Genomic DNA, 26,493 nt, shown 5'->3' with positions numbered 1-26,493 from the left:
TGGGTCGGGAGCAGGGACCCCAGCGGGCCCCAGGTGGGAGGGACAGGCGGGGGCATTCTCTGGCCAGCCGGTCAGAGAAGGGGTTGTCCGGGACAGATAGAACAGGCAGAGGCACGCGGCCGGAGCAGGAGAGGGTGCGGGCCGCAGGCGCGGGCTGCGCGCGGGCTCCAGGATCCTCGTGGCCACAGTAAGAAAGCAAACAGAGGCGGCTGCAGCGTTTCCATGGTGCATTTTATTTAATCCCACGTGACGAATGTGCGGCCGGTTCATGTCGTCAACGCAAACCACGACGTGCACACTCTCCCACGCCAGGTCCTCCCAGCCCGACGCGGTGCTCCCCCTGCCCGGTCGCCCACACTCCCACGCCAGGTGCTCCAAGCCCAGTTCTGTGCTCCCCCTGCCCGGTCGTCCACACTCTCCGCCAGGTCCTCCCAGCCCGGCACGGTGCTCCCCCTGCCCGGTCGCCCAAGCCCACCCACAGAGGGCACAAGGTGGACACTCCGAAGTCAGCCCGTGGTCTGGGGCCCTTTCAAGGCCCTGCCTGTGGCCACATCACCCCCCTCGTGGCCCAGAGCAGCAAACCGCCCAGACCGGCCCTGAAGCTGTCTGGCAGCTGGTGCCAGCACATCCCATGGGCGTGTGTCGGCCACAACTGCTTCCTCACCCGTGAGTTTCTGCGTCTCTTGCCTTCCCCGCCTCCCTGTGGGGTCCCACATGCGCATCTAAGACGCCCCGTCCCAGACACCCCCACCCTCAGCGGTCCCGCAAATCCCCCACTGCTAGACTGTGGCTGGTGCTGAGCAGGAACAAGGGAGCCAAGCTGCAAGCGTGAGGGTACGATTCCTTTATTTCTCCCTTTCAAAGCCCCCGCTCCTCTCACCGCGTCCCCCAGGGGGGCTGCCACCAAGACGGTACCAGCGTTTTGAGGACCCACCTCCTTTAAGGGGCCAGAACCAAGGCGAACCGTCCCCCACCCCACCCCCAGCTGCTACAATGGCACCCACATCACCTAGTCTCAGAAGTAGGCCAGGGAATCACCTCCAGAAAAGGTTTCCTAGGGCTCTGGGGACACAGGACACCGGATCCAGGCCCATCTAGCCTAACAGAGGCACAGCATTCTTGCTCTGGGCTCAGCAGCCCATCCCAGAGCCCACCTGCCCATCCCAGAGCCCACCTGCCCCAGGACTGGAACTGGAGCTGTCCTGGAACACGGCCCCGGACCAAGGGTCCTCAGAGGCCAGTGGGAGCCCCCACGTGCTTAGATAGCAGCTCTCTCAGTGCCGTGCACTCTGGCGACAGCTGTGGGTCTGGTCTGGACCACAGCTCGGGGTGACGGAGGCGTTCACCCCATCGATGTTTTCGGCTTTCTCTCTGGCCAAGACCCCAGAGAGGCCGTGTGGTGAGTCTGGCAAAAGAGCCTAACTCCCTACAGAGCTGGCTGCGGAGGCCGCTCCCCAGGGCCCCGCCTCCAGGTGTCCAGCTGGAGCCTTTGCCAGGCAGGGTCCAGTGCCCAGGCCCATCACCTCACGGCCACAGAATGAGCCAAAGGGACAAGGCCACGATCTCTGCCGCAGCCGTGCGTCACCCGGGCCCCAGCTGGTGACGCACAGTCAGTGTGGTCCTTCCAGGCCGGCCCGCAGGGGGACAGACGGCACGCAAGCAGCAGAGGGCCCTGCCTGCGGGCTGGCACCACTGGGACCCACGGGGTGCCGCTCGCTCACGGTCTCACAGGCGCACAAACACAGACACACACGTCCCGAGGAGTAGGGGATGCTGGATCCAGTGCTGCTCCAGGGAGCGGGGGGGGCCCCAGGGAAGGGCTGAGGCCTCACGTCTGGGCCAGGGAGAGCTCTTCAAGGCCCCCTTTCCCGAGCCGGTACCTGGCTAGGTCTTTCCTGGTCACCAGTCCGACCACCTGTGGAGGCAAAGCCAAGTCAGTGACGCCGGCAACCCCCTGCCTCTGTGGAAGCCGCTGCCCCACGTGCCAAGGGGCAACACAGTTTGGGGAACCCCAGGACCGAACAGGTGGCCAGTCTGCATACCGAACCTCGAGTCCCCCACAGGAGCCGAGAGCGAGTACCCACCCGCGACCAGGGCAGTCAGCTCAGGAGGCAAAGGGCGAGGCTGGCACCCGGGCCCTGCCCCAGGGCTCCCTCGGGCACGCCCTCCCCACCACTCACCTGGTTGCAGTTGTCCACCACCACCAGGTGCCTGAGGCCCAGCGCCCGGAACAGCTTGAACACCCGAGGGAGGGACGCCTCCTGCAAAGGGAGGGGACAGGGCCTCAGCTGACCTGCCAGCCCCGCTAGTATGGGAAGAGGTTGGCTGGCGGACCCCCCGTACCTCCCCCCTCCGCACAAAGATGCGTCCCGGAGGGAGACGCCTGGGGGCTCGGTTGGCTGAGCGCCTGACTCCTGATTTCAGCTCAGGCCACAGTCTCACAGTTCGTGGGTTTGAGCCCCGCGTGGGGCTCTGTGATGACAGTGCAGGACCTGCTTGGGATTCTCGCTCTCTTTCTGCGTCCCTCCCCTGCTCTCCCTCCCTCTCTGCCCTTCCCCCACTTGTGTGCGCCCCATCACGCTGTCTCAAATTGAAAAAATGTAAAAAAGAGAAAAACAAAGGACGTGTTCGGAGTGGCTCCTGCCCTGGCCACGGCCTCTTGGGCAGGCACCTGGGGCACCGTGTAGGGGGAGGGGTTCATGAACTCTGAGAGGTCCATGGTGCACTCCCGCTCATCCTGGGACACATGGATGGACTGGATCGGGGGGAAGCGTGGGTAGGCGTCCCGGAAGTCCTTCAGCCGAAGCCGCCGCCGCACCAGGCCCATGTTGGAGCGCTCCACAAACACCTGCAGGCAGTGGTGTGTCAGGACTCGGGCACCCGGCTGTGTCTCCTGCCTCCCACCCCCACCCCCCCAGGTGCCCGGCAGCTACCTTGTGCTTCAGGAGGACGATCAGCTGGGAGCGCAGGATCAAGCCCTGAAGCCGGGCCGGCTGCAGAAAAGAGACCCGTCTGTGGTCTGTGGGTGAAGCCCAAACCCGAGGCCCTTCCTGTCATGCTCGGTGGCCCCGCGGCGACCTTCGAGGCAGACACCGGCCCTGCAGCAGGCATCTCGCACACTCCCGGCAGCGGCAACGGGACGTGACCGCGGGAACGAGGCGACGAGAAGCCAGGGTGAGACGCACACCGCGGCCCTGACATCCCAGGCAGCTCCTGACGGGTGTCCCCCGCCCCCCCCCCCCCACAGCTCCTCAGCTGACAGGGCAGGAGCCCAAGACACGTGGATGGCTGGCCACCCCCAGCGGGCCGCCTCTGCCCGGCCTCCTGATTCCGTTCCTCCCCAACAAGCGGGGCGGAGCCCCAACTGCACGTGCAGGGTCTCCATATCCGCAGCACGGCTGCACAGGCCGCGCATGCAGCCGGGAACTTGGCCTCCGCCAGCCGTCCCGGGGCCGCGTGGGCGCGGGTGGGCCGCCCCGGGTACCTGGCTGTCGTCGGCCAGCTCCACCACAGGGAACCCGTTGTGATTGGAGGCCGTGTTGCTGAGAACGTCCACGATGACGCCCACCTTCTCCCTCCTCCGCAGGCAGACAACCGGCGTGCTCATCACCTCCCTGCGGAAGAGCCCCCGCTGTGGCCTTGCCGTGACCAGCCACGGGACCGAGGAGAGCTCCCCGCTCTGCTCACACGGGAGTGCACGCGTGATACGTGTGCAGCCCCCGTAGGCGGGAAAACCGGGGACGGGGAGCCAGGAGCCCGCAGACCCCAGGGGCTTCCCCGGCCGGCCGCCCACACGGCGCTTCCCCAGACCCTCAGACACGGGCCCTCCCAAACCGCCGGAAGCCGCCACGGTGCCACCGTACCTGGCGGTGAGCGAATGTGAGGTGACGGGGGCCTCCCAGTGCAGGAAGGGCACGCTCTGCAGCTGGATGTGCATGTCATACAGGCCCTGAGGACGTGCGGGCTGTTGGCGCGGGGACTCTGTCGGTCCCTCCCTCCACCTCTGCCGCACACCCCTGCTGCACACCCCCAGTCCCCGGGCTCAGGCTCCCGGCCAGGGGCATGGGGGGCCCACAAAGCAAGGGACAAGAAGGATTGGCAGGCCTCTTCCCACAAGCCACACCTCGATGAAGATGTCCCCCACGATCTTGGCAGTCATCAGGACCAGCATGATGGGGAAGCCATAGGTCACGTTGCTGGTGGCCTCCATCATGATGACGGTCAGGCTGAGCGTCATTCTCACGATCCCACCTGTCCAGGGGTGGGGAGGTGTGTGTGTGGGGGGGGGGGAGTCAGGGGTAGCGTCCAGCCTCTGTGGGCCACAAGGCCTCTCCTACCTCCCCTGCCCATCTGTGTTCTCTGTGCACACCTGCGTGCCCCCCCGACCCCACCATTTACCCTCGTGGTCCGCCTGGGCAGGCCGCACTGGGTGGGGACAGTGACCCTGCACACTGACACGGGGTCAACTCCTGCCTTCACTCCTCCAAGGGGAAGGTGCCCCCTCCTAACCTTGGGACCCCACGGGGAGGCCAGGACTCACCCAGCTGGGCGGCCGCTCCCATCAGGGCGTATTTGCCAGGATCCGCCCAGATCTGTGGGGATGACAGAGGAGGGTCAGGGGCTGGCAGCCCGCTACTCAAACCCAAAGAGATGCATGACACCCCAGGGGCAACCGGGCCCAGCAATTCCAGCCCTAGAAGGAAACCCTATGGTTTACACACACGTGGGCAAAGCGTTCTGTGGCAGCATCCAGGGTGACAGAAACCTGGAAGTACCCTAGGTGCGCCCCGCTCAGGATGCCCCGAATGCCCTATGCCACCTGCACGCACCGGACGACTCAGCAGCTAAGGCAAGAAGCACCTTCTGTGCGCTGAGGAAGGACGGTGGCGCCACACGCACGCAGCGGGCACCGTCTGTGCAGAAATGACTGCACCGCGAGGGAGCAGGGAACCCAGCACGCGCACAGCACGGACAGACGCGGGCGACGCCTCACAGCGTGGGGTTCCGCTCAGGAAATGCCCAGAACGGGTGCATGTGCAGAGACGGGGCGTGGCAGCGGCTGTCAGGGGTGCAGGCTTCCTGGGGTGAGGGATGCCAAGCATGGCGCTCGACAGCGGAGACTCGTACACGAGTCTGCGAACACGCTAAGGAACGCCAGACGATGTGCTTCCGCGGAGGGGGAGGCCTTACGGCGCACAAACCGCTTCGGGACTGAACGACCACCACCCAAAGACCACGTCTGGAAGGAAACCTGACAAAACACACAACCAGAGCCTGGAAGAGGGAGCAGATGGGGGGACGGGAGACTCTGCCTGTGCCTTCTCACAGGTCTTAAAATCTCGACTAAAATAAGAATAAAAACACAAAACATGGAAACCACGTTCCCAGAGGCCGGCACACGCGCCTCGGTCACATGCTCCCAGGGCCCGTCCTGTAACGGGAAACACCAAGCCTCCCCGACGAGCGTCTGTGCAGCACAGACGGCTGGGCCAACGGGACGCGTCAAACACCAGCGTCCAGGAAACTCAAGGCCGAGCACAAGCGCCGTCCCCGCGCGCTGGGAGCCCACACTCACCGCGGCCCCGGTGACGTAGGACAGGGAGATCCCGAAGAGCCGGCCCCAGGCGGCCCCGATGAGCAGGGACGGGATGAAGACACCAGCGGACACCGTGAGCCCGTAGGTCCAGCAGGCCAAGAAGAAGTAGACCAGGGTGAAGAGACCTAGCGTCACGGGGTTGTAGGAGCCTGGGGGAGAGGGGGCTGGCCAGGGCCTGAGCGTGGACCCACCCGCGTGGGCCCACGCCAGCAGCCGCCCCCCAGGAAGAGAAGGGTCCGGCCGAACCCCTGCACACCAGCGTGCCCACCACTGCGGCAAGGGTGGTGACCCCTGCCCTCAGGGCACAGCTGGCCAGAAGGCGACACCCGGGCCCTGGGCCCAGTGACCGCGGGTCGGTCAGAGAGCACGTGGGGACACGCGGCTGGCACCAGAGAGCCTGGGCACTCACCTGGTGGGTCGTGGAAAAGGCTGACCACGCTCTTCTCGGGGGTGTTGAAGAAGGCCGCGGCCATGGAGTTGTACTCACCGTCCGCACAGAAAAGCTGTGAGGGTGGAAGAGGGAACAGGCCGCTGGGGCCAGGGGCCAACCACGTGACGGGTGGGGCAGGTCAAGGCCTAGCAGGGGCCAGCAAAGAGCCAGGCCCAGGAACGGCCAGAGCATCAGAGGTCCAGCCTGCAGGGGCCAGTCCACGGAACAATGGGGCACACGAGGACTCCGGGACGCACCCCTGAGCACACTCCCGGGGCTCAACAGGCGGCCACCTGAGCGCTGGTGCGCAGGGGTCCGGCCCTCCCAGGCGAGCACAGCTGTGGTTCCTGGACGCCTAACCCACAGAGGAGGCCGGCTCGGGTGGCCAGTCGGCTGGGGGAAGCCCAGACCCACACCCGTGACACCGGTTTCTATCCACCCGTCAGCGGTCACTCCCTGGTGCGTCCGCCAGCCCCTGGCCACCGCGAATCTGCTCTGCCTCCGTGGCCCCGCCTGTTCCGGATGTTTCACACACAGAGCGTCACACACCATACGGGACTTTGTGTCTGGCTTCTCTCCACAGTGTTCTCGAGGTCCCTCCACGCTGTATTGTGTGTCAGGGCTTCACCCCTTTTCATGGCCAAATAAACCCATTTACAGGCAAACCCGGTCGTGTTTATCCGTGTGCCAACCTCCAGAGCACGTGCGTGCGTGTGGCTGCACTTTTCAGGCCCACACCCACAACAACCCGCGCTGGAAGTCCTCGTGTGGCCCCGGGCAGGCCAGTGCTCTGGAGGGAGGACCGGGGAGACCCTGTCTGACATAATGCCTCTCCCTGACGCCCGGTGGCCCTGGGAAGCCCCTCCATCCCGGAGTTCAGCTGTGCCAGCCTCCTTCCTGCTGGCCCCGGCTGGCGGACCCTTCCCCCCGGCCCCGGACCCCTTACCTGGAGGGGATAGGACACGGAGCTCCCCTGCAGGGGCTGGCAGTCCCGCGATGAGTAAATCAGCACGAAGGCGACCGTGGCCGTGACGGCAGCCACCAGCATGGCCTCAATCACCTGGAGGCAGGGCCGGTGGATGTACCTAGAGCAGACAGCAGGATGGACAGGGCCTTGGGACGGCTGGACGCCTGGGCCGCTGCCATGACAACGGAGACCGTGGCTCCAAGGAAAGCCCGTCACAGGACACAACGGGGTGACAGCGCGCAGGCACCAGGTCATCTGGACGCTCCCCGGCAGCACTTTCAGTCCGGGCCGGACGACAAGAAGGAAGGTGCGCGTCCTTGAGCCCAGGACCCGCCCGGAGGTTCAGGAAACTCGCGAGCTCCCACGCTGCTCTGCAGGTCTGCGGGCCCGACTATACCCCGGGTCGAGACGCCCGGATGGACCAGACGCCGAGGCTGGATGGAGCAGCTGGGAGGACCCCAACCCCAGGGCCCCTTTCCGGGCCTCCAGCCAAACCCAGCCTCACCCAGCCCCTGGCCAGCGCTGGCCCATCACAGAAGGACACGCGTTGGCACACGGCCTTCCGCGTGGCTCCGTGGGCACAGGGCCCACAATACATCCGTTTTCAAAGGCCCCAGGAGCCACACCGGTCCGTTTGGTCCACAAAGTGGAGGTTTCTCACCTGATTCGAAACATCGTCAGCCAGTAATTCAAGGCATTGAACACGGCCCCAAGAATACCACCTACGACCGGGAAGGGGGAGCATGTGAGGGACACAGGGGAGGAAGGAGGTGGCCTCCCAGGCAGCAGAGGCGTGGGAAGGGAGCAGTGTATGTGTCACTGCACCCTGACAGACGCCCTGGCTTGTCTCAGAGGCTTTGCTTTCCTTCCAGGAAAAAAGGTTTCTCACAGCAGAAAGCACCATCCACAGCTCATTCTATTTCTCTGTGGACCCCCTGCCTCCCCCCCCAACAGCAGCTTCTCCAGTGGAGAGGTAAAGCTCTGGTCTTCGGGCTGTGGGCTCCCTCCTGGGGGCGTGTGCACAGGGCAGGACACGGGAGGATGTGGGGTGCAGGGCTGTTTTCCTCTCCGGCCACCTCAAAGCTGGGCCAGGCTGGGCTCTGGCAGGCCCTGACCCCACTGGAAGGGACCCGCGGCCGTCTGGGGGAGTGACAGGAAGCACGGACCGGCCCTTACCCACCACGCCCATGGCGATGAAGATGGGGATCTCGTGGATCGTGTACACCATCGTCTGCACAGGGGAGAGAACGAGCAGCCCGTGAGCCGTCTCCACGCAGACCCTGGTACAGACACGGCCCACAGTCTGCCCGTGCACACGGCGCCCCCAGCATTTGCACGCAGAACCGTGGGGGTCCCACGAGACAGAAGCGCCGGGCGTTCTGAGCAGATCACGCTCCCTGTAAGGCTTTCACCTGCTCCTGGTCTGCGTCTCCGTCCAGCTGAAGGCAGGGACGGCCCAAGCTTCTGCCAAATGGCAGTCAGCAGGGCACAAGTGAGGAAGAGCCCCGGGAACACGTCTTGTGACCCTCTGAGCCACCCAGGGCTCCTCTGTGTCCGCGTGCGCGGCCCCTCCCGGGAGCGGGATCTAAGCACCTTTGTCCAACAGTCAGCAGACTGCCAAGATACCCCCGGGAGTGTCCGATGGGTGTCAGGCATCCCAACCTGACGGGCAGTTCCGAGGTGTGCTTTCCTCCCATCTCCGGCCCTCGGCACTCAGCTCAATCATGCAGCTAAAACCAGCTATTTCTCTACAGTCCACATTCTCAGAATGAACCGGAATCATCCCGGGATGATCTTGGCCCCACACTAAGAAAGAACCGGGAAGAACGCGGGAGCACATTATATTACCTCTGTGTCAAATCTTCCAAAGTTGATCAGTCCTGGGCTCGACAGGTCCCATATGTTTCCATGATAAATGCTCAGGACAAAATTGAGGGTGAACGTGGAAATCATGGAAGCAAAGAACTGCAGGCAGAGAGAACGAGCGCCATCAGAACCAAGCCCATTGGGCCGAAGTCCCAGAGCCAGGAGGCTGGGTGGGGGCCTTCCCCTGTCACTTAGGAGGTGTCTGGAGACCCTCCCGAGGCTGGACCCTCGCGGCTGGACGAGTGGGTCACTGCCTTGTGTGGATGAGCGTTGGGCCAAACCAGTGATGGAGTCGAGGGACGAGCTGTGCGGGGTCTGGGGTCCTGATAAGCAGGAGAGCAGGTGGCAAACAAGGCCCGCGGCCGACGGGGGACGGGCAGCGGCTCAGGTCAAGTGATGGGCAGGGCCGGCCATGACAGACCCACAGGGTGCACGGCTCCCAGCACGTCAGGGGACGTCTCCCCAGGAGCAGGGGCCCGCCAGACAGCAGAGGCCAGGGACTGGCAGTGCCTGACTCCAGCGAGGGAGCGGCCCTCCACAGACTTACTATTCTCCACGTCAGGAACTGGTTCCAGAAGGAGGCGCCCTCCTCCAAGCTGAACAGCACCCCACCTAGAACGGCAAGCAGCCCGGCACTGCCGCGCCGACCCAGTCCACGGGGGACCCCGCATCTACCACAGCCCCTGCCCCACGAGACCCCAGGGCCCCAAGACCGTCAAGGGCGGCCACAGGGCCTCTCGGGGGCACGTGCCCATCCTCACCCCGAGCTCAAAGTCTGCCAACACCAAGAACTCTCCTCCACACAGTGGGCACGGAGACCTCCCCGGCACAGGCCGCCCTCCTCACCCACAGGGGCTCCAAATGCAGCGGACACTCCGGCCGCAGCTCCCGCTGAGACGAAGTCCCGCTTCTCCGTGTCTCTGCGGAAGTACTCGAAGATCTACAACAGGAAGAAACGGGGAGAGTGGGGCTCAGCCAGCCTCCCCGAGGGCACTTCACTGAGAAAGGGCCGAGGTCAGCCAGAGGCCACGGAGACAGGGCCCGAAGGCAGAGGGGGGCAGGGAGGAGGGGACATGAAGGCGTCTCGGGACAGCCATCGACTTGCATTCACAAAGACCAGAGAGCTGACGAGGCGACACACGCTGAACGCACCCTTGCACGCCAACAACCGAGAGAGGGGACCGAAGACACCCATTCACAACAACGAGGACACGTCACAGTCTGCCTGAGACACGTTAGAAACTCAAAACCCCACCGCCAACTGCGAACAGATGAGCTGAAAACACGTTCTTGATGGAAAAATCTAAGACTCTGCTTATAAAAACAACGAACGTGTGCATTCCCACGTCAACTCAGCGCACTAGCCATCAAAACGTGGTGGCTTTTAGGGGAAACGTGACAAAAGTGCTCTGGAACAGATCCCGAAACTAAGCCTCTTCAATGTGTCCATGAGTCACTCTTGCCTCCTCGTTCTGCGTGCCTTGGGGATGGTCGTGGGAGAGGCCAAGGTCCTGGCGGAGCCTCCCAGGGATGCGTGGTCGTCTGTGTCGGCAGGAGAGAACTCACCTTGAAATCTCGCTTCAGCGACGTTGACCTCCCTTGGGAAATCCCGGCGGCGATCACAGAGCCCGAGTGAATCATCGGCCCCTCCTAGAAGCACAGGACAGCCGCCCTCAGACAAGCGTGGCTCCGAGAGAACACAGTGGCCTCGGGTCGCAGGCAGAGCGCGGGGGACTCAGGCTAGGACGGCACCACACGCACTCCGTTACCTTTCCCACTGCCAGTCCGCCCACCACAGACAGGATCACTCCAGACACTTTGATCACGAGGGTCTAGAATACAAGGGAAAACACATCGAGTCTCTGATCGAAGGCCACGCGGTCTGGGAACCTGTAGCAAAGCTGTAAACGTGAAGCAATCCTGACTACGTGTCCAGCCCCAGCCCCACGAGACAAGGCAGGTGGGGAGGGCCCACGCGTCTACCGCGGGTATCCTCGGAGCCGGGCTCCCGGCTGATTCTTTCCTGACTTCCTTAATCTTCCCATTTTCTACCCTGAGTACTCGTGTGTCCCAGGGAGCAGAAAGCAGCAGGAGGTTCGGCTCCTCCGGGCCCCCCGGTGCATTTCTCTGCCGACCGCCTGCCAGGGTCGCTGCCCACCGCTGCCTGGCTACCCGTGTGGTAGCAACGGGGCAGACGCTGCTCCCGGCGGCTCCGAGGCGAGTCCTGCCCTTTGCAGTAGGGCACGGGGCCTCCCCCGGGGTGTCACCCCCAGTGCACAGCTGCTGGCCCCCAGGAGCACCCCCTCTCCCCAGACGGGGTGAGAAGCCTCTGGCTGAGGCATGCCGACCCAACACCGGAAAGGACCACGGAGGGACCACGCTCCTGACCCCCCCAACCTCCTCAGAAACAGGGTGCCAAAGACAGTAAGTGTAACGAACATCGAGGACAATTTTAAGAACAAGAGAAGCGTCACGGCAAGTGTACCCACCACTCTACCAGAGTTGTTCTCGTTTGGAAACATTAACCACCACGCAGAACTTAGGTTCCACACCGCCGTGACCCTAACAGATACCCCATTTCAGCATTTGGGCAGGACTTAAAGCGCTAAGAGAAAACCTCACCACCTTCCAAAGCAAGATTACGCAAAATCCACGCACGCGCTCACGGGCAGCACACAGAGTCCGTCTGGGCCGGTCCCCACGTGCAGGCGGGCAAACCGGGAGCTCCCGACCCCGCGAGAACCCCACGCGGAGCGCCTGCTGCCAGCCACGCGCCCCCTCCGGGCCTCACCTTGAGCCGGACCACATGCGGGATCTTCACCCCGTTGAGGAAGCACTTGATCTGGGGGATCCCGCTGCCGGCAGCGACCGGCTGGAAGGAGGCAGAGGCCAGCACTGAGCCGGGTCAGGTAGCGAGGGGCCGCAGCCACCACCCGGCCCAGGAGGACACAGCCACGCGGGGCCCCACACGGGGAACAGCTGCCCACGGAGGGATTCTCGCTTCATCCCCCAGGCAGTGACCACCGGGGTCGGCAGACCACGGGAGGGGTGGGGAAAGGAGAGGAAAGGAAGCCCGGTGTCCCCAAGAGGGCACGAGGGGCGGGGGACGCTACAAGACAGACAGGAGGCACATGCCACACACTGGCCGAGGGGCCGGGGGGGAGGGCACCGCACAGCACCCCACACAGAAGCTTCTGGATGCTATACCCACGACAAGGGAGAGGCAAAGGGGCAGGCGAAGGAAGGCAGGCTTCTGAGAGACACGGGGGGGGGGTCCCTTCCACCTGGGCCGGCCCCACAGTCCTCGCTGAGCGGGGCAAGAGCCCAGCGCCCTGGGGTCGGGGGTGACTGGACGTTTAACACCTGCGCCAGAGGCCCCAGCAGTGTAGCCACGCCCACCTGGCCAGCACACTGTCAGGGCTCCCACCCACGCAGGCGCCCCTGCCTCGACCTCCTGGTGGCCCTACCTCCACAAACGCGACGATGGCGGAGCCGACGAGCACGAATGCGGAATTGAGGGTGGCCCACAGCAGAAGGGAGAAGGACAGCCCGCCCCGCTCCGTGAACTTGTCGATGTCGAGGGCTCGTCAAGGATGAAAACTTTCCTGCTCTCTCCTGCGGCCCGGCCTCCCGAGCCCCAAGCGCCAGGAGCTGTGCACTGACCGGACCGTCACCTCCCGGCCGTGACAGACACGGGCACGCAGCCACACCTCCCCGCCCTTGATAGCACACACGCGGGGCTCAGAGGCTTCGCTGCCGGTGGACCCTCCTGTGCTGGGGACCACAGACGAAGGATACTGTCCTTGACGACCTTGTACTTCAGGCCAGCCACGTTCTCCACCACGATGTCGATGAAGCAGGCCACGAGGCCCGTGAGGATCCCGATCATGGCACAGATGACCCAGCGCTTCATCTCCACCGTTCGGAAGGCCTGTGGGGGGGGCGGGGGTGCCCATCAGAAGCGGGTGCGGGGGGGAGGCCCCCACCGGGAACGGCACGCTACACACGGACCCCGCATCACGGGGAGGTGGCCTCTGGTCATCTCAGAGGCAGTGGGCCTTCCCAACCGATTTGCCATCAGAGGCCACCACCTTGGGCGCCTGGGCGCAGGCGGCCTCCGCCACCCACAGGACATAGCCGCTCCCACACGGGGCCCCACGCTGGTGTCTCTTGCAGAAGGGATGGAGGTGCGAGGACCACGGAGGGGGAGGGAGATGGCGCCAGGGCAGCACGGGGCAGTGGCGTGGGCGGCCCGCGCAGACTCACCGTGTGGTTGATCCGCCGCTCCTCCTCCAGGAAGAGCTGGTTCTCGCTGTTGTCGTAGTCCAAGCTCTGCGGGCGGCAGACACAACGCCACGCCTGACCCCACGCTCCAGCTTCACGTGGGGCGGGGGCGGGGGACAGGCGCCCAGGGGCTGCTTGGGGTGGGGCCCAGAGGAAGGAGGCCCACCTCGTACTTGAGGGACAGGAGCTTCTCGTTGTGCGGGATCTCCTTGGGGAAAGGGTGAGGGGGTTCCAAGTCCTGTAGGAGAAAGAGTAGAGCCACATACTTGATGAGCCAGCACATTTAAGAAAAAACCACAGGGGGGCACCTGCGGCGCTCAGTCGGATAAGCACCCGACTTCGACTCAGGTCACGATCTCACGGTTCGTGGGTTTGAGCCCCACGTCGGGCTCTGTCCTGACAGCTCAGAGCCCGGAGCCTGTTTCGAATTCTGTCTCCCTGTCTGCCCCTCCCCTGCTCGTTCTCTCTCAAAAATAAACACGCATTATTTAAAAAAAATTAAAAAAAAAATTTTTTTTAACGTTTTTATTTATTTTTGAAACAGAGAGAGACAGAGCATGAACGGGGGAGGGTCAGAGAAAAAGGGAGACACAGAATCCGAAGCAGGCTCCAGGCTCTGAGCCGTCAGCCCAGAGCCCGACGCGGGGCTCAAACTCACGGACCGTGAGATCGTGACCTGAGCTGAAGTCGGACGCTCAACCGACTGCACCACCCAGGCGCCCCCCCCCCCCAAAATTTTTTTTAAGAGCAAGCACAAACGAGAAGGGGAGGGGACATGTGTCCATCTGTTCTATGAAGCCAGTAGTCTCTGGACCCCAGAGCCAGACGAGGGTGCCACAAGACAGGAGGGCACAGGCACACCCCCTTAGGAATGCAGACACTAAGTCCTGGACGAGGAACCAGCGCATCGGATCCCTCGGCACCATGACCAAGGCAGGTTTATCTCAGGGACGCGAGACTGGCTTAACGTCCGAAAATCAAGTAATGTCATGTTTATGGAACCATGGGAAATACATTGTTGGTCTGTCCCAGGGGCCGGCACCCGGCTCCGAAATCCCATGGCCTTTCTGCAGGGTGCCTGTTCCCGAGAGTCCTATCCTTGACGAGGGACCAGCAAACATGAGTGAGGGTTTCCCTGAGTTCTGTGAGCCGTTCTAGCAAATTATGGAGGCTGAGAAGGGGGGGTGGGCATGAGAACCCCGACTCAGAGCCGATGGATCAGAAGCACAGGTGACAGCCTGGATTTGTGACTGGCATCGGAAGAGGGGGTGGTCTCGTGGGACTGGGCCCTCAGCCCCGGGCGTCTGCATAATGCCGGATAAGAGTGTCAGAATTGAGTTAAGTTGTAGGACACCCGGTCGACATCTGCAGAGAACTGCTTGGCGAGGAAAACCCACACACTTGGTGTCCGAAGTGTGGTTGAGTAAAAACAGTTCAATACCGTTTCAGCAGAATAAAGGAAAAAATCCACACAATCATCTCAGTAAGTTCAGAAAAAGTGTCTGATAAAAATTCGACACTCCTTCATGACAAAAATATGTCACAAAGTAAGAAAAGAACCACGTCAACCTGGTCGAGGCGTCAGTCATCACCCTCGATGGCGAAGGACCAAAGCTCCTCCCGGAAGACCAGGAACAAGACGAGGATGGTCACTTCCACTCGACCTCGTCCTGGAGGCTCCGCCAGGCCCGTCAGGCAACAAGAGAGAAAAGGCATCCAGAGTGGAAAGGAAGAAACAGAACTCTCTATTTGCAGGTGACATGATCTTGTATACACAAAATCCCAAAAAACATACTAAAAAATTATTAAAACTACAATGCATTCAATAAGATTGAAGGATATGCGATCAGCACGCAAATATCAAACACATCTCTAAATGCCTGCAATGAACAACCAAAAATGAAATTAAGAGAACCCTACTTACGTTAGCACCAAAAGTACAATATATGAAATGATACTTACTCCTAAAATACATTTACCAAGGGAAGCGTAAGACGTGTGCGCTGAAAACCACAATGCACCGCTGAGAGAACCTAGAGATGTGAATATGTGGACAGACACACTGTGCTCACAGGTCAGAGGACTGAGCACTAAGAAGCAGCGGCGAGTCCCGGGCCGCCCCAGCTGGCGTCCCCAAAGAAACCGACATGCTTAAAAACCACACAGAAACACAAGGGGTCTCCAGCGGCCAACACGAGCTTGAAAAAGGAGAACAAAGTTGGAGGACACTCACTTCCTAGTTTCAAGATTCACATGAAAGCTCCGGTCCCCCGGACAGTGTGGCCCTGGCTCCAGGACAGACACAGGGACCGGTGGAGACAAGGGGGACCCAGAGCCTCACGTGGATGGCTGACTTTTGAACACGGTGCCAACACAACTCAGTGTGGAAAGAAGAAGGGTTTTTCTGAGAAACGGTGCTAGGGAACTGGACATCCACATCCAAAAGAGTGAAGCTCTACCCTCACCTTCCATCAGACAAAATCAGTGACAAACAGATTCAAGACCCAAAATCATAGAACTCTCGAGGTGTCTCGGTGGCTCAGTCGGTTGAGCATAGATCTCAGGTCAGGTCATGACCCCAGGGTTGTGGGATCACGCCCCAAGTCGGGCTCCGTGCGGGCAGCACAGAGCCTGCTTGAGATTCTCTCTCTCTCTGCCCCTCCTCCACTCGTATGCCTGTGCATATGGGCATTCTCTCTCTCTCCCCCAAAACAAACAAAATCTTTAAAATCAAAGAAGTCTCAGAAGAAAACACAGGAGAAAATCTTCATGACCTTGGACTAGGCAGTGGCTTCTTACATAAGACAGCAAAGGTACAGTAACAACAGAAAGAAATAGTTAACTGGAGTTCATCAAAATTAAAGAATCCTTGGGAATGCAAGCTGGTGCAGCCACTCTGGAAAACAGTATGGAGATTCCTCAAAAAATTAAAAATAGAACTACCCTATGACCCAGCAATTGCCCTGCTAGGCATTTATCCAAGGGATACAGGTGTGCTGTTTCTTTTTTTTTCTTTTTTTTTTTTAAATTTTTTCTTAACTTTTATTTTATTTTTGAGACAGAGAGAGACAGAGCATGAACGGGGGAGGGCCAGAGAGAGAGGGAGACACAGAATCCGAAACAGGCTCCAGGCTCTGAGCTGTCAGCACAGAGCCCGATGCGGGGCTCGAACTCACGGACCGCGAGATCATGACCTGAGCCGAAGTCGGACGCTTAACTGACTGAGCCACCCAGGCGCCCCAAGGTGTGCTGTTTCAAAGGGACACATGCACCCCCATGTTTATAGCAGCACTATTGACAAGAGCCAAAGTATGGAAAGAGCCCAAATGTCCATCGATGGATGAATGGAAAAGAAGATGTGGAATATATACACGATGGAGTATTACTCAGCAATCAAAAAGAATGAAATCTGGCCATTTGCAACTACGTGGATGGAACTGGAAGGTATTATGCTAAGTGAAATTAGTCAGAGAAAGACAGATATCATAGGACTTCACTCCTATGAGGACTTTAAGAGACAAAACAGATGAGGGGCGCTTGGGTGGCTCAGTCGGTTGAGCATCCGACTTCGGCTGAGGTCATGATCTCACAGCTCATGGGTTCAAGCCCTGCGTCAGGCCCTGTGCTGACAGCTCGGAGCCTGGAGCCTGTTTCGGATTCCGTGTCTCCCTCTCTCTCTGCCCCTCCCCCACTCATGCTCTGTCTGTCTCTCTCTCAAAAATAAACATTCAAAAAAAAATTTAAGAGACAAAACAGATGAACCTAAGGGAAAGGCAACAACAATAATATCAAAACAGGGAGGGGGACAAAAGAGAAGAGACTCATCAATATGGAGAACAAACGGAGGGTTGCTGGAGGGGGTGTGGGAGGGGGGATGGGCTAAATGGGGAAGGGGCACTAAGGAATCTACTCCTGAAATCACTGTTGCACTACATGCTGACTAATTTGAATATAAATTTAAAAATAAGTAAATAAAATCTTTAAAAAAGTTAAAGAATTCTTACAACCCAATAACGAAAACACAAATAACCTGATAAAAACGGCACAGAATGGGAACAGACATTTCTGCAAAGAAGACATACGGAGGGCTGCCACCAGCCATCACAGAAATGCAGGTCCGAACCACGAGGCACCGAGGAGGAAATCAAATGCAAGTCGGGGGAGCCGGGCGGGCTCAGGAAGCTCTCCCCGGCAGCTGCCGGACAGCTCGGCACGGGGCAGGGCAAGAGGGCATCACGCTGTCCAAAGGTCCCTCACCCCTGAGGTCCTTGTCCCCAGAGTCCCCCTCCGGCCCACTCGAGGCCCCTCTCCCCCGGGTGGTGCCCGTTCCCCTGGCCTTTCCCCAGCTGTCTCGTGCTCCCACGTGACACTCTCGCTCAGTGTTCCCTCCCGGCTCGCGCTGCCCCATCTCTGCTCACGTGGCTCAGCCTCAGGGCAAGCAGACCCTCGGTCGCCCAGGCTCTGGGGTCCCCGCAAGACAGCTGGTCATTCTGTCCCTGAGCTCTGCACGACCCACGGCTGCCCCCCTGCTCTGCCCGGCCCTGCCCGCCGTCCACCACCTTCGTGTTCGGCGCTCCCCGTCCACCCCCTGCCGGGCGGCACCCCCACAGGAGGAAGGGGTGGGTGGTGAGAGGCGAAGGGCAGGGGATGAGTCTAGCACTCACGGGGTCGAGCAGCTCGTCGTCCAGATCCACGTTGCTCATCTGTCCGATCCGGAAAAACGCTGAGCGTGGTGACTGGAAGCGTGAGAGAAATCACAGGGCGCTCAGCCACAGGCGGTGCTGACTCATCTGGGGCCCCCCACCCTACCGCACGGCCGGCGGGGGGCCCGGGACGAGTCGAGCCCCTGAACGGGAAGCCCAGGCCTTCCTGGCCCCAGAGGCCGGGCCCTCCTCCGCTCTACCGAGACTGCAGACAGCTGCCAGCCCCGGGGACCAAGGGCTGCAGGACGCCCACGCGAGCGTCCTCCAGGCTCCCCCCACCCCACCCATCCTCCTGTGTCTCGTCGTCGGGAGACCGGGAGGCTCCGGCCGGCGGGGACCTGTCACAGGTCTCCACGCAGCCCCTCCAGACGTGTGGTCAGGGCGCCCGCACCCCCAGGGTGCCTCTGAAGCGGGGCCGGGCTCCTGGGCCCGGGGGCGGGTCAGCCACAGAGGACAGACACCCGGGCGCATGGTTCTTCCTACACCTACCGCCCGGCCACGTCGGGGGACTGGCCAACGTTCGCACTTCAGAGAAACATCATGTTGCAGCGTTAAGTATGTCCCGAGTACTGCGTGGAACATACTGGCACCGAAACGTGACCCGTGGTTTCTCTGAGGAGGGCACATGCGGCTGGGTGCCTTGCGCTGGGGGTCGGCCCAGACGCAGAGGACAGGACGCAGCACGAGAACGAATCAGATGCCAGCCCCCCGGCCACGGTTCCCGCCGCGTGGTCAGCAGGCAGATGACCCTCCTCCTGATGGGCGGTCACAAGGTCAGCAGCCACCTGGCGCCACATCACAAGGCGCCAGCCGCCTCCCTCCACCTCGTCACATGGGCATTCTGCCACCTGGCATCCTCAAAGGAGCGAGGGCGCGTGCACGACAACAGTACGACGCCTGGAGACGGAGACCGCATTCGCGTACCTTCTGGGACGGGACGTCGTCACGACTGTCCTATTTCGTTACCAGTCACTGCTGTCGACCTCTCACTTCGTCCTGTCTGCGGGCTCAGTCATCCATGGGGCCCACGCTCACCCCACAGTGCTGCGTGTTCCCGTGAGGACCCGTGCCCCATGTGCAGCTGGGCACGTCCGTCCACACACGTGCAGCGAGTTCTGGTAGAGCGGGGTTACTGACAGAAACATCTGGTTCTCTCTTAAGAACGATCGGGAACGGCCTCAAACTGCTGAATCTGAGCAGAAAGGCAGGACGGGGCTCCCCGGCTTCACGCCCTGGGCAGGAGGGCCAGCCCCGCTGACGACTGCGCTGGGCCGGCGAGAGGTCCCAGTTCTCGAGGGAACCGCAGCCAGGAGGCCGCCTGGACCTGGAACAGCCTCCGCTCTGCAGACAGGACGCGTGGACCCGGAGGGGTCCTGGGCCACTGCCCCCGGCCGCAAGCCTGAGCGCCGCCAACACCGAGTGCACTTCCTTGGGCGCACATCCACACACGCTGACCGGCCGGCGGACGGGGCGCAAGCGTGGACAACGCAGCTGAACAACGCCTGGGCGGAACTGAGCGCTGAAGTGAGGGGCATCTGGAGACGGTGGTCTGCTCTTCGACCCGGCAGACGGAACCACTTATTCTCCGGTGATCACGAAAGGAGCTCGAGTACACCAGGCAATCACTCCTCCGCAAAAAGGGTGCCCAAAGTCGGGACCCGCCAAGTGCTTCCTCTGACATCTAAATGGTTTGCAGGGGCCAGGCCGCCGCACACGCATCACCTCCGGAGAGGTGCGGCAAGAAGGGTCCAGGGGGCACGGTCCCCCGTGCTCAGGTGACACAGAGGCTGCCAGGTGTGGAGGGTGGACCGCACCCCGGCAGAGCACGCTGGACCCGGACCGCGTGATGGCAGTGGAGGTGAAGCCCCCACCCCCCCCACGCCCCCACCCCCAGCTTCTCCACGTCTTTTCTGGGCTTCAAGGCATCTTCCGGGAAACATCTTTCATGGTGAGAAAAACCATTTACTTGAAGTTCAGTGATTTATTTCATGTCGTGTCTGTTTCTCTCTCTTAAACACGGGTGAGGTGACATATGAGCTCCTCAAACTACGGATACGCACAACAGCTGGGACGGAATCTCTAGGGCGTGAAGATCCCAGAGATTACACACTGTGCAGCTGCATGGACCTGACTCTCTGGAAACATCGGGTCTGGGGGACGAGAACGGATCGGGGTGTGGGAGGGGTGACCACAAGAGGCAGGATGAGGGAGCCTCGTGCTGACCCACACGGTCTGCACGTTGACTGTGGTGGCGCTCACACGGAGGCACCTGCGTGACGTAGGGCGGAGAACCGCCCGTGTGCCAACATCAGTGTCCCGGTTTCAGCACTGTGCTGTCACTACGGGGACTGACGCAGTGAAGGAAATGGGGGCAAGGCGCTCGGCCCGCTCTGTATGGCCTTGTCAACTTCCTGTAAATCCATAGTTATTTTTAAAATGAAAAACAAAAGCACGTGCAAATGGGACCTGCCAAAAAAAACCCCGTGCATCAGAAGACACAACAGAGGGGAAGGCAGCCTGCAGAGAGGGAGAACGTGCTGTGAATCGCACTTCTGAAAGGAGTCAAGCACCTTAACCCTGAAGAACTCCCACAAGTCAACCACAAAAAGAAGCCAATCACAAAAGTGGGCAGAGGCCCCGAGTACACGTCTCCAAAGGCGAGATGCATATGGCCAGTGAGCACAGGACAATGTGCTCGACGTCACCAGAGCCATGCACATCCAAACCACCAGATGCCACCTCACACCTGTCAGAACGGCCACCACCAAAGCCCGGAGTCGTGAATGCGGCAGGGGTGCCCAGGAGCCCGAGCCCTGTGTGCCGGGGTCGGGGGCGTGATGGTGCGGCGGCCGCGGCACACAGCCTGGTGGCTCCTCGGACAATTCAGCACAAGATGACCACGTGACCCAGCAACCCCACCTTGGGGGTACACTGTAGAGCTGGAAGCAGGGACCTGAAGAGACCCTTGCACACCCCACTCACGGAAGCATGATCGGGCCACGGGGCGGGGGGCTGGGGGGGAACCCAAGTGTCTCTTGACGGATGAACGGATAAATCCACTGGGGTCCACATGTGCAAAAGAAGACGGTCTGGCCTCGAAAAGGAAGTAGATTCTGCAATCTGCTACGACGCGGAGGAACCTTAGGGATGTTATGCTAAGAGACGGCAGCTGGCCACGGCAAGACAGACGCTGTGACTGCACGTACACCACAGCGCGGTTCCTACTCGGGTCTACAAAGACGGGAAGTAGAAAAGTGGGCGCCAGGCTGGGGAGGGGCTGGGGCGCCAGTGTTTCAGTTGTGCAAGGCGGGCGAGTTCCCTGACGGGCAGTGGGGACAATTGCACAACATCAATGCATCTGACACCACTGAACCGTACCCTAAAGACTGGTTAAGGTGCCAAGTTCTGTCGTACGTTTTTACTCAAACATAAAGCAAAAGTTTAGAAGCAATTTATTGGGGCGCCTGGGTGGCTCAGTCAGTTAAGTGTCCGACTTTGGCTCAGGTCATGACCTTGCAGTCTGTGAGTTCAAGCCCTGCATCAGGCTCTGTACTGACAGCTCGGAGCCTGCAGCTGCTTCGGATTCTGTGTCTCCCTCTCTCTCTGCCCCTCCCCCCACTCATGCTCCGTCTCCGTCTCTCTCAAAAATATGCAAACATTAAAAAATTTTTTTTAATTAAAAAAAAAAAACAACTTACAAGCTGTCTCTTGTTCTATTCGACCGTGCTGCATTCTGACGGCCGCCAAGGTCCATGCTCCACACTGAGGACAGGGCCGCAGCGGCCAGGGGCACACACGCAAGCAGACAGGCGCCTGTAAACCGAGTGCAAACCCGAGGGAGCCTGTGAGAACCTGGCACGCTGGGTCAGGTGGGCGAGGAGGCCGGCAGGCTGAGCCCCATCGAGAAGGAGTGAGCCGTGCAGAGGGGGCAGGGGACGGCGGGCGGAATCGTCTGGGACGGGAACGCCACCATGGCCTCTGCCCGGGAGGCTTCCCCGGACGTTCTGTCTAGGCCCGGGCCTGGTCTTGGCCCTCAGCTCTCCAGCCTGCCTCCTTGCTGACGACAGGGGTCTGTCCCACCCACGCTGACCTTGCCTGAGTGGTACTAAAGACAGGAGGGACACCCATCTGGGGAGCCCTCACGGAGGGCAGTGGGGCAACCAGCCTGGACCCTCCAAGGTGGGGCTGGGCAGACAGAAAAGGGAGGACAGGACACAGACGCCAAGGCAGAGGAACTTCCAGGATGGAATGACGAGGTGCTAGAAACCACCGAGGAGAAAGACGGGGGGCTCGCTTATGTCCAGCACTCAAGGGGCTGGGGAGGACGACGGATGAGCCGCCCGGGCAGATTCCCCGAACACCCCGCCCTGGCCCTTGGCGCTCCCCGACTGTGGTCTGCGGCTCCAAGGTCACCAGGGAAGACCCGGAGGTAACCCAGCTTCCAGAGAAGATCCCTGGAATCGATTCCAAACACTAACCTGACAGTGCTACCCGCCTCCTGACCCTAAGGTGTCCCAGGCAGATCTTCCCAAGGCTGAGGTCCCTGGAAACATCCTGCATTTACAAACCCTGCAGACACCCCACCCCCCACCGCTGAAGCATCTGCTTCTGCCTCAGATTTCCCCCAGAAGTTCTCCAAATGCTCCGCTCCCCGCTACCCACATACGTAACCATGACTGGCTGACCACACCCTCTTCTTGTCCCAGCAACACAACGGCAGTGACTCGCTGATAACTCACCATCACCCCACACTCCGGCCCCACGGGCCCAGGGGCCTGCCCAAGGGGACAGCATCCCACAGGTGGCTCAGAGCAGCCTGCTTCCTTCTGGGCAGGCGGCTGAGCTCAGGAGGGTCGCCAGTCCACCCTGCCCACCGTGCTTGCTCCCCACGGGGCACTCAGCAGCCTGGCAGGGAGGTCACCCGGCAGGCACTGCCCAGAACAGCTCCTTCAGGAGCGGAGCAGGCTACGCCCACGCCGCGGTGGCACCACCACCACCACCACCACCACCACCACGCGACTCTGGACACAACGCAACAAACCCCAGAGGGCCAGTAGGTGGCCAAGACGAGCTCCCGCGTCTGATTCACTAGAACATTCCTGCAGGGGGGTTGCTGGCCTGGGATGTCATTTTAGTCCAAATGGACCCGGGACTGAGAGCAGCACCAGGGCGCCCCCGAGCCTAACGCTGAGCTCGGCCTGCGGGCCCAGAGCAGACCCTGCCACCAAAAGGCCAGCGTCGAGGAATCCCGTCAGCCTCCAGCGGAGTCACCCCGTGAACGACAACCCAAGGACAGTCACGTTCGTGCTGCCATTCCCAACGCGAAGACTACGAACAGTGGCTACCGCTGGCCGGCGGGGACGGGCACAGCGCTGAGCGTAGCACGCACACGGACCTTTCTGCGGGCGGGGACGCTGAGGCAGAGGAGGCTGCGGGGCTCGCCTCCCGGGGTGCGGAGCAACACTTCCAGCTCAAATGCCTACAGTCCCCCGCGTGCCAGTCCGCACACAGCGGGCTACGATCCTTTCAGGCCGGAACGGCCAGCTTCCTGCAGCGCTCTCCGCAAGATACGGCCAAATTCAAAGCCAGCAGCTGTCCCCTGCAGGTCCCACCCGCCTCTCTCCCCACTCCCACCTACTTTCCAAACTTGCACAGGATCCCAAACACACCCTTCATCCTTTCCCAGCCATCGGCCTGCCTGAGGGTCTCACACTCTTCAAGAATGGAACCAGGGGCGCCTGGGTGGCCCAGTCGGTTGAGCGGCCGACTTCGGCTCAGGTCACGATCTCGCGGTCCGTGAGTTTGAGCCCCACGTCGGGCTCTGTGCTGACAGCTCAGAGCCTGGAGCCTGTTTCAGATTCTGTGTCTCCCTCTCTCTGACCCTCCCCCGTTCGTGCTCTGTCTCTCCCTGTCTCAAAAATAAATAAACGTTAAAAAAAATTTTTTTTAAAAAAGAATGGAACCAACTGTGACCTCTTCTGTCTCTGGGGCCCCTCACGGTCTTCCCGGAGCAGGAGGCCTGTGTCTCCGTGAGCCTGCAGCCGGTCGGAAGGAAGCTGCTTCGTGCGCTTCGGTGTCCCAGGCACACTGCACACAGCCGGGCACTGAGTACGTGCAGGAGAAACTTTTTTCTTAATTGTTTAAGAAAGGCTAGTCTGTTACTACCTAACACAGATGAACAAAGAGCTTAGCATTTTTTAAGGGAATAAATTTTTTTTTAAGAAAAGATTTCAAAGAGCTCTTAAAAAAAGAAAATGAAACAAAACAAAAACCATAAGAGCCAACTCCTGTGTCTATTTGCAAAGAGAAACGAGGAACCCCAGGGCGCCTGGGTGGCTCAGTGAGTTAAGCATTTGACTTGGGCTCAGGTCATGATCTCACAGTTCCTGGGTTCTAGCCCCACGTCGGGCTCTGGGCTGACAGCTCGGAGCCTGGAGCCTGCTTTGGATTCTGTGTCTCCCTCTCTCTCTGCCCCTCCCCCACTCGTGCTCTGTCTCTCTCTGTCTCTCACTAATAAATAGAAACGCTAAAGAAAAGAGAGAGAAGGGGGAAACCCCAGCACGTTCACTCTCGAGATAAACCCAAATTCCACCCCAAAGTTTCCAATTTCTTTAATTAAAGCCAGTTTTATGCTTCCATTTTGTAGGCCTCGGGTTACTTTCTTTTAGAAGAGGAAAAAATAACGTTCCAAGAAGAAAATGACAAAGCACCCTTATGCGTCCCCCCTCCCCCCAAATGAGCCACTTCAGATCACTTCTCATATAGACACAGAAAGCATTTCAACGTTAAGATTTCACTCAAAGAGCAGACGTGGGCTTTGGCTGTCCGATGCCTCTGGGGGGGGGGGCGGTACAAAGATAAGCCCTAGAGAAACAGCCTGAGGCTTGGGTCCTCTCTCATCTTTAAACACTGTCCAAACGTCTAAAGGACAGATCTAGACCAGGAGAAGAAAAACTGAAAAATAAACGCAAAAACAGTAAGAGCAAGCGATGGATAAAAAGAGTCCAAGAACTCAAAATCAACACCACACGCAATTCATCAAACACCTCCACTGCATCGCCGATGTGCTGACCACCCCGCAACCACCCTGACTCGCTCCCAGCGTCTGTGTGGACGCCCCAGTTTCAACTAATTGCTAAGGGCACCTGGGTGGAAATACTCGTCCTTCCTAAGATCGCCCCGTACTGGTGCCTGCAGAAAAGGGGGGCCGGCAGAGCTCCCCACCGCCAGAGAACACTGTGCAAGCGGAAGCTCGTGGAGCCGGGCCGGCCCCTCGAACCCCACTAGTCACCCGGCCCAGAGCTTCCCTCCCAAGACTCCAGAACCCAGGGCCCAGGTTCCAGCCAGCGCTGCCATTTGCCAAAGCGGCCCCGGGGCACGTTCCGGAACCAGTCGAGCCTCAGCTGCCTCCTCTTCGGCAGGGGGATGGTCAGAGCACCGATGCGCCCGCCAGCACCCGCTGGGCACGGGGCCACCGCCGACCCGGCGACCCCTCGCCCGCCAGAGCCGCTGACCCGCGAGACGGAGCGGCCGGGAAGGCGTGGCCCAAGGCCGCCCGGGGCGCACCCGCCCGGCTCCCGGCTCCCGGCGGCGGGGGGCCTGAGGAGCGGGCCCGGGGCTCTCCCGGCGGAAGGGACTCACCTGACGGGCGGCCGCGGGCCCGGCCCCGTTCAGCAGCGGCGTGCCCTCGCCGGCTGGCGCCCCGGGCCGCGCCGTCCTCCGCAGCAGGGGCGCCGCCTCGTCGTCGTCCAGGTCGCGGCCGGACCACGACACCTTCTTGGACACGTTGGCCATGGCCAGCAGCGGCCGAACCGGCCCGGAAAGCGCGGCGGCCGAGTGTTTGTTCTCGTGACCCGCGCCGCGGCCACGTGACCGGCGAGGCCAGCCCCACGTGATGCGCGACGGCGGCCGCGCAGGGGCGCGCGCGCGGGGCCTTCTGGGAGTTGTAGTCCCGCGCCCGGCGCCGTCCTGGGTGGTGGGGGCTCCGCGGCAGCTGGGGTCGACGAGAGGGGCGCCGCCCGCTCGGGCGCTTGGGTGACCGACCGGAGTCCGGCTTCCGAGAACGGGTCACGGCAGGAATGGAGGGGAGGGCCGGCGTCCGCGCGGACGAGACCAGAGGAAAGGGGAAGAGGGCAGGTGGCCGCCGACCAGTAGCGCGGAAGGACGGGTGGACACGTGGCCGCCGGGTTGCCTGGGAGTGAGCGGTCGCCGGCGCCCGTGAGACACGTGGCCCCTGTGGCATTGCTGCAGAATCACGGTGGGGAATCACGCACACGCAGACTGGGGGGCATCTGCTAAACTGCTGGGCAGCTCTGTTCCACAAAGGGCTGGGACCGCCCTGTGTGACACGGGATTGACGCCACCGGGCAGACTGAGGCTCCCGATGGCCCCTGCGCTGGGTGGTAGGATAGTCTGGTTCAGCGCTCAAGGCTGAACATTGTCTTGGAGTCACCGCAGGGAAGGTCCTTGTTCTCGAGACACACGACCTATACAGGTGGATGGCCTGGTCATCATAATGACAGGTGGCCACCGACAGGGAGGACAAAATGTGACAGAATGTTGACTCGGTCAGTCTAGGCCAAGCACTTATGATGGTGCAATGTATTCCTCTTACAACTTTTGTATTTTAGGTTTGAAACTTTTCAAA

The 26,493-nt window shown here is 61.1% G+C and overlaps 1 protein-coding gene across 6 annotated transcripts; it reads right to left on the bottom strand.

The window, feature by feature from the left end:
• Positions 1–829: 829 nt before the first annotated feature.
• On the bottom strand, positions 830–25,690 carry CLCN7 (chloride voltage-gated channel 7). 6 transcript variants are annotated; one of them, XM_047098049.1, is made up of 25 exons: positions 25,488–25,690; positions 17,808–17,879; positions 13,310–13,381; positions 13,126–13,191; positions 12,658–12,790; positions 12,327–12,436; positions 11,651–11,731; positions 10,629–10,691; positions 10,426–10,509; positions 9,706–9,799; positions 9,407–9,471; positions 8,842–8,958; positions 8,170–8,224; positions 7,655–7,715; positions 6,973–7,111; positions 6,006–6,099; positions 5,576–5,745; positions 4,541–4,592; positions 4,124–4,251; positions 3,864–3,949; positions 3,485–3,614; positions 2,934–2,993; positions 2,672–2,848; positions 2,181–2,261; positions 830–1,915 (listed from the first exon to the last, which is right to left on the bottom strand). In XM_047098049.1, the coding sequence occupies exons 1-25, from the start codon at positions 25,638–25,640 to the stop codon at positions 1,829–1,831; spliced, it is 2,430 nt and encodes an 809-aa protein (XP_046954005.1). In that variant the 5' UTR covers positions 25,641–25,690; the 3' UTR covers positions 830–1,828. The 6 variants fall into 6 exon arrangements, with proteins under 6 accessions (XP_046954005.1, XP_046954008.1, XP_046954010.1 ...); XM_047098052.1 differs by lacking the exon at positions 25,488–25,690 and adding an exon at positions 22,325–22,421 and having other exon boundaries at positions 13,317–13,381; XM_047098054.1 differs by lacking the exon at positions 25,488–25,690 and adding an exon at positions 21,545–22,250 and having other exon boundaries at positions 13,317–13,381.
• Between the last annotated feature and the right edge of the window lie 803 nt (positions 25,691–26,493).

This window comes from Lynx rufus, unplaced genomic scaffold, assembly GCF_022079265.1.
Source record: "Lynx rufus isolate CCGP_SWC_20201006 ecotype Redwood Valley unplaced genomic scaffold, mLynRuf1.p SCAF_43, whole genome shotgun sequence".
In the NCBI taxonomy this organism is placed as follows: domain Eukaryota; kingdom Metazoa; phylum Chordata; class Mammalia; order Carnivora; family Felidae; genus Lynx; species Lynx rufus.
This window is presented reverse-complemented; position numbering and strand designations above follow the sequence as displayed.

Excerpts from the sequence above, each read along its gene's own strand:
- CLCN7 (XM_047098049.1), bottom strand. The coding sequence starts at position 25,640 with ATGGCCAACGTGTCCAAGAAGGTGTCGTGGTCCGGCCGCGACCTGGAC. Across the intron at positions 10,510-10,628 it reads GCGGACTGGCAGTGGGAAAG|GAGGGGCCGATGATTCACTC; the intron begins GTAACGGAGTGC and ends CTGTGCTTCTAG. Across the intron at positions 4,252-4,540 it reads GGGAGCGGCCGCCCAGCTGG|GTGGGATCGTGAGAATGACG; the intron begins GTGAGTCCTGGC and ends ACCCCTGGACAG.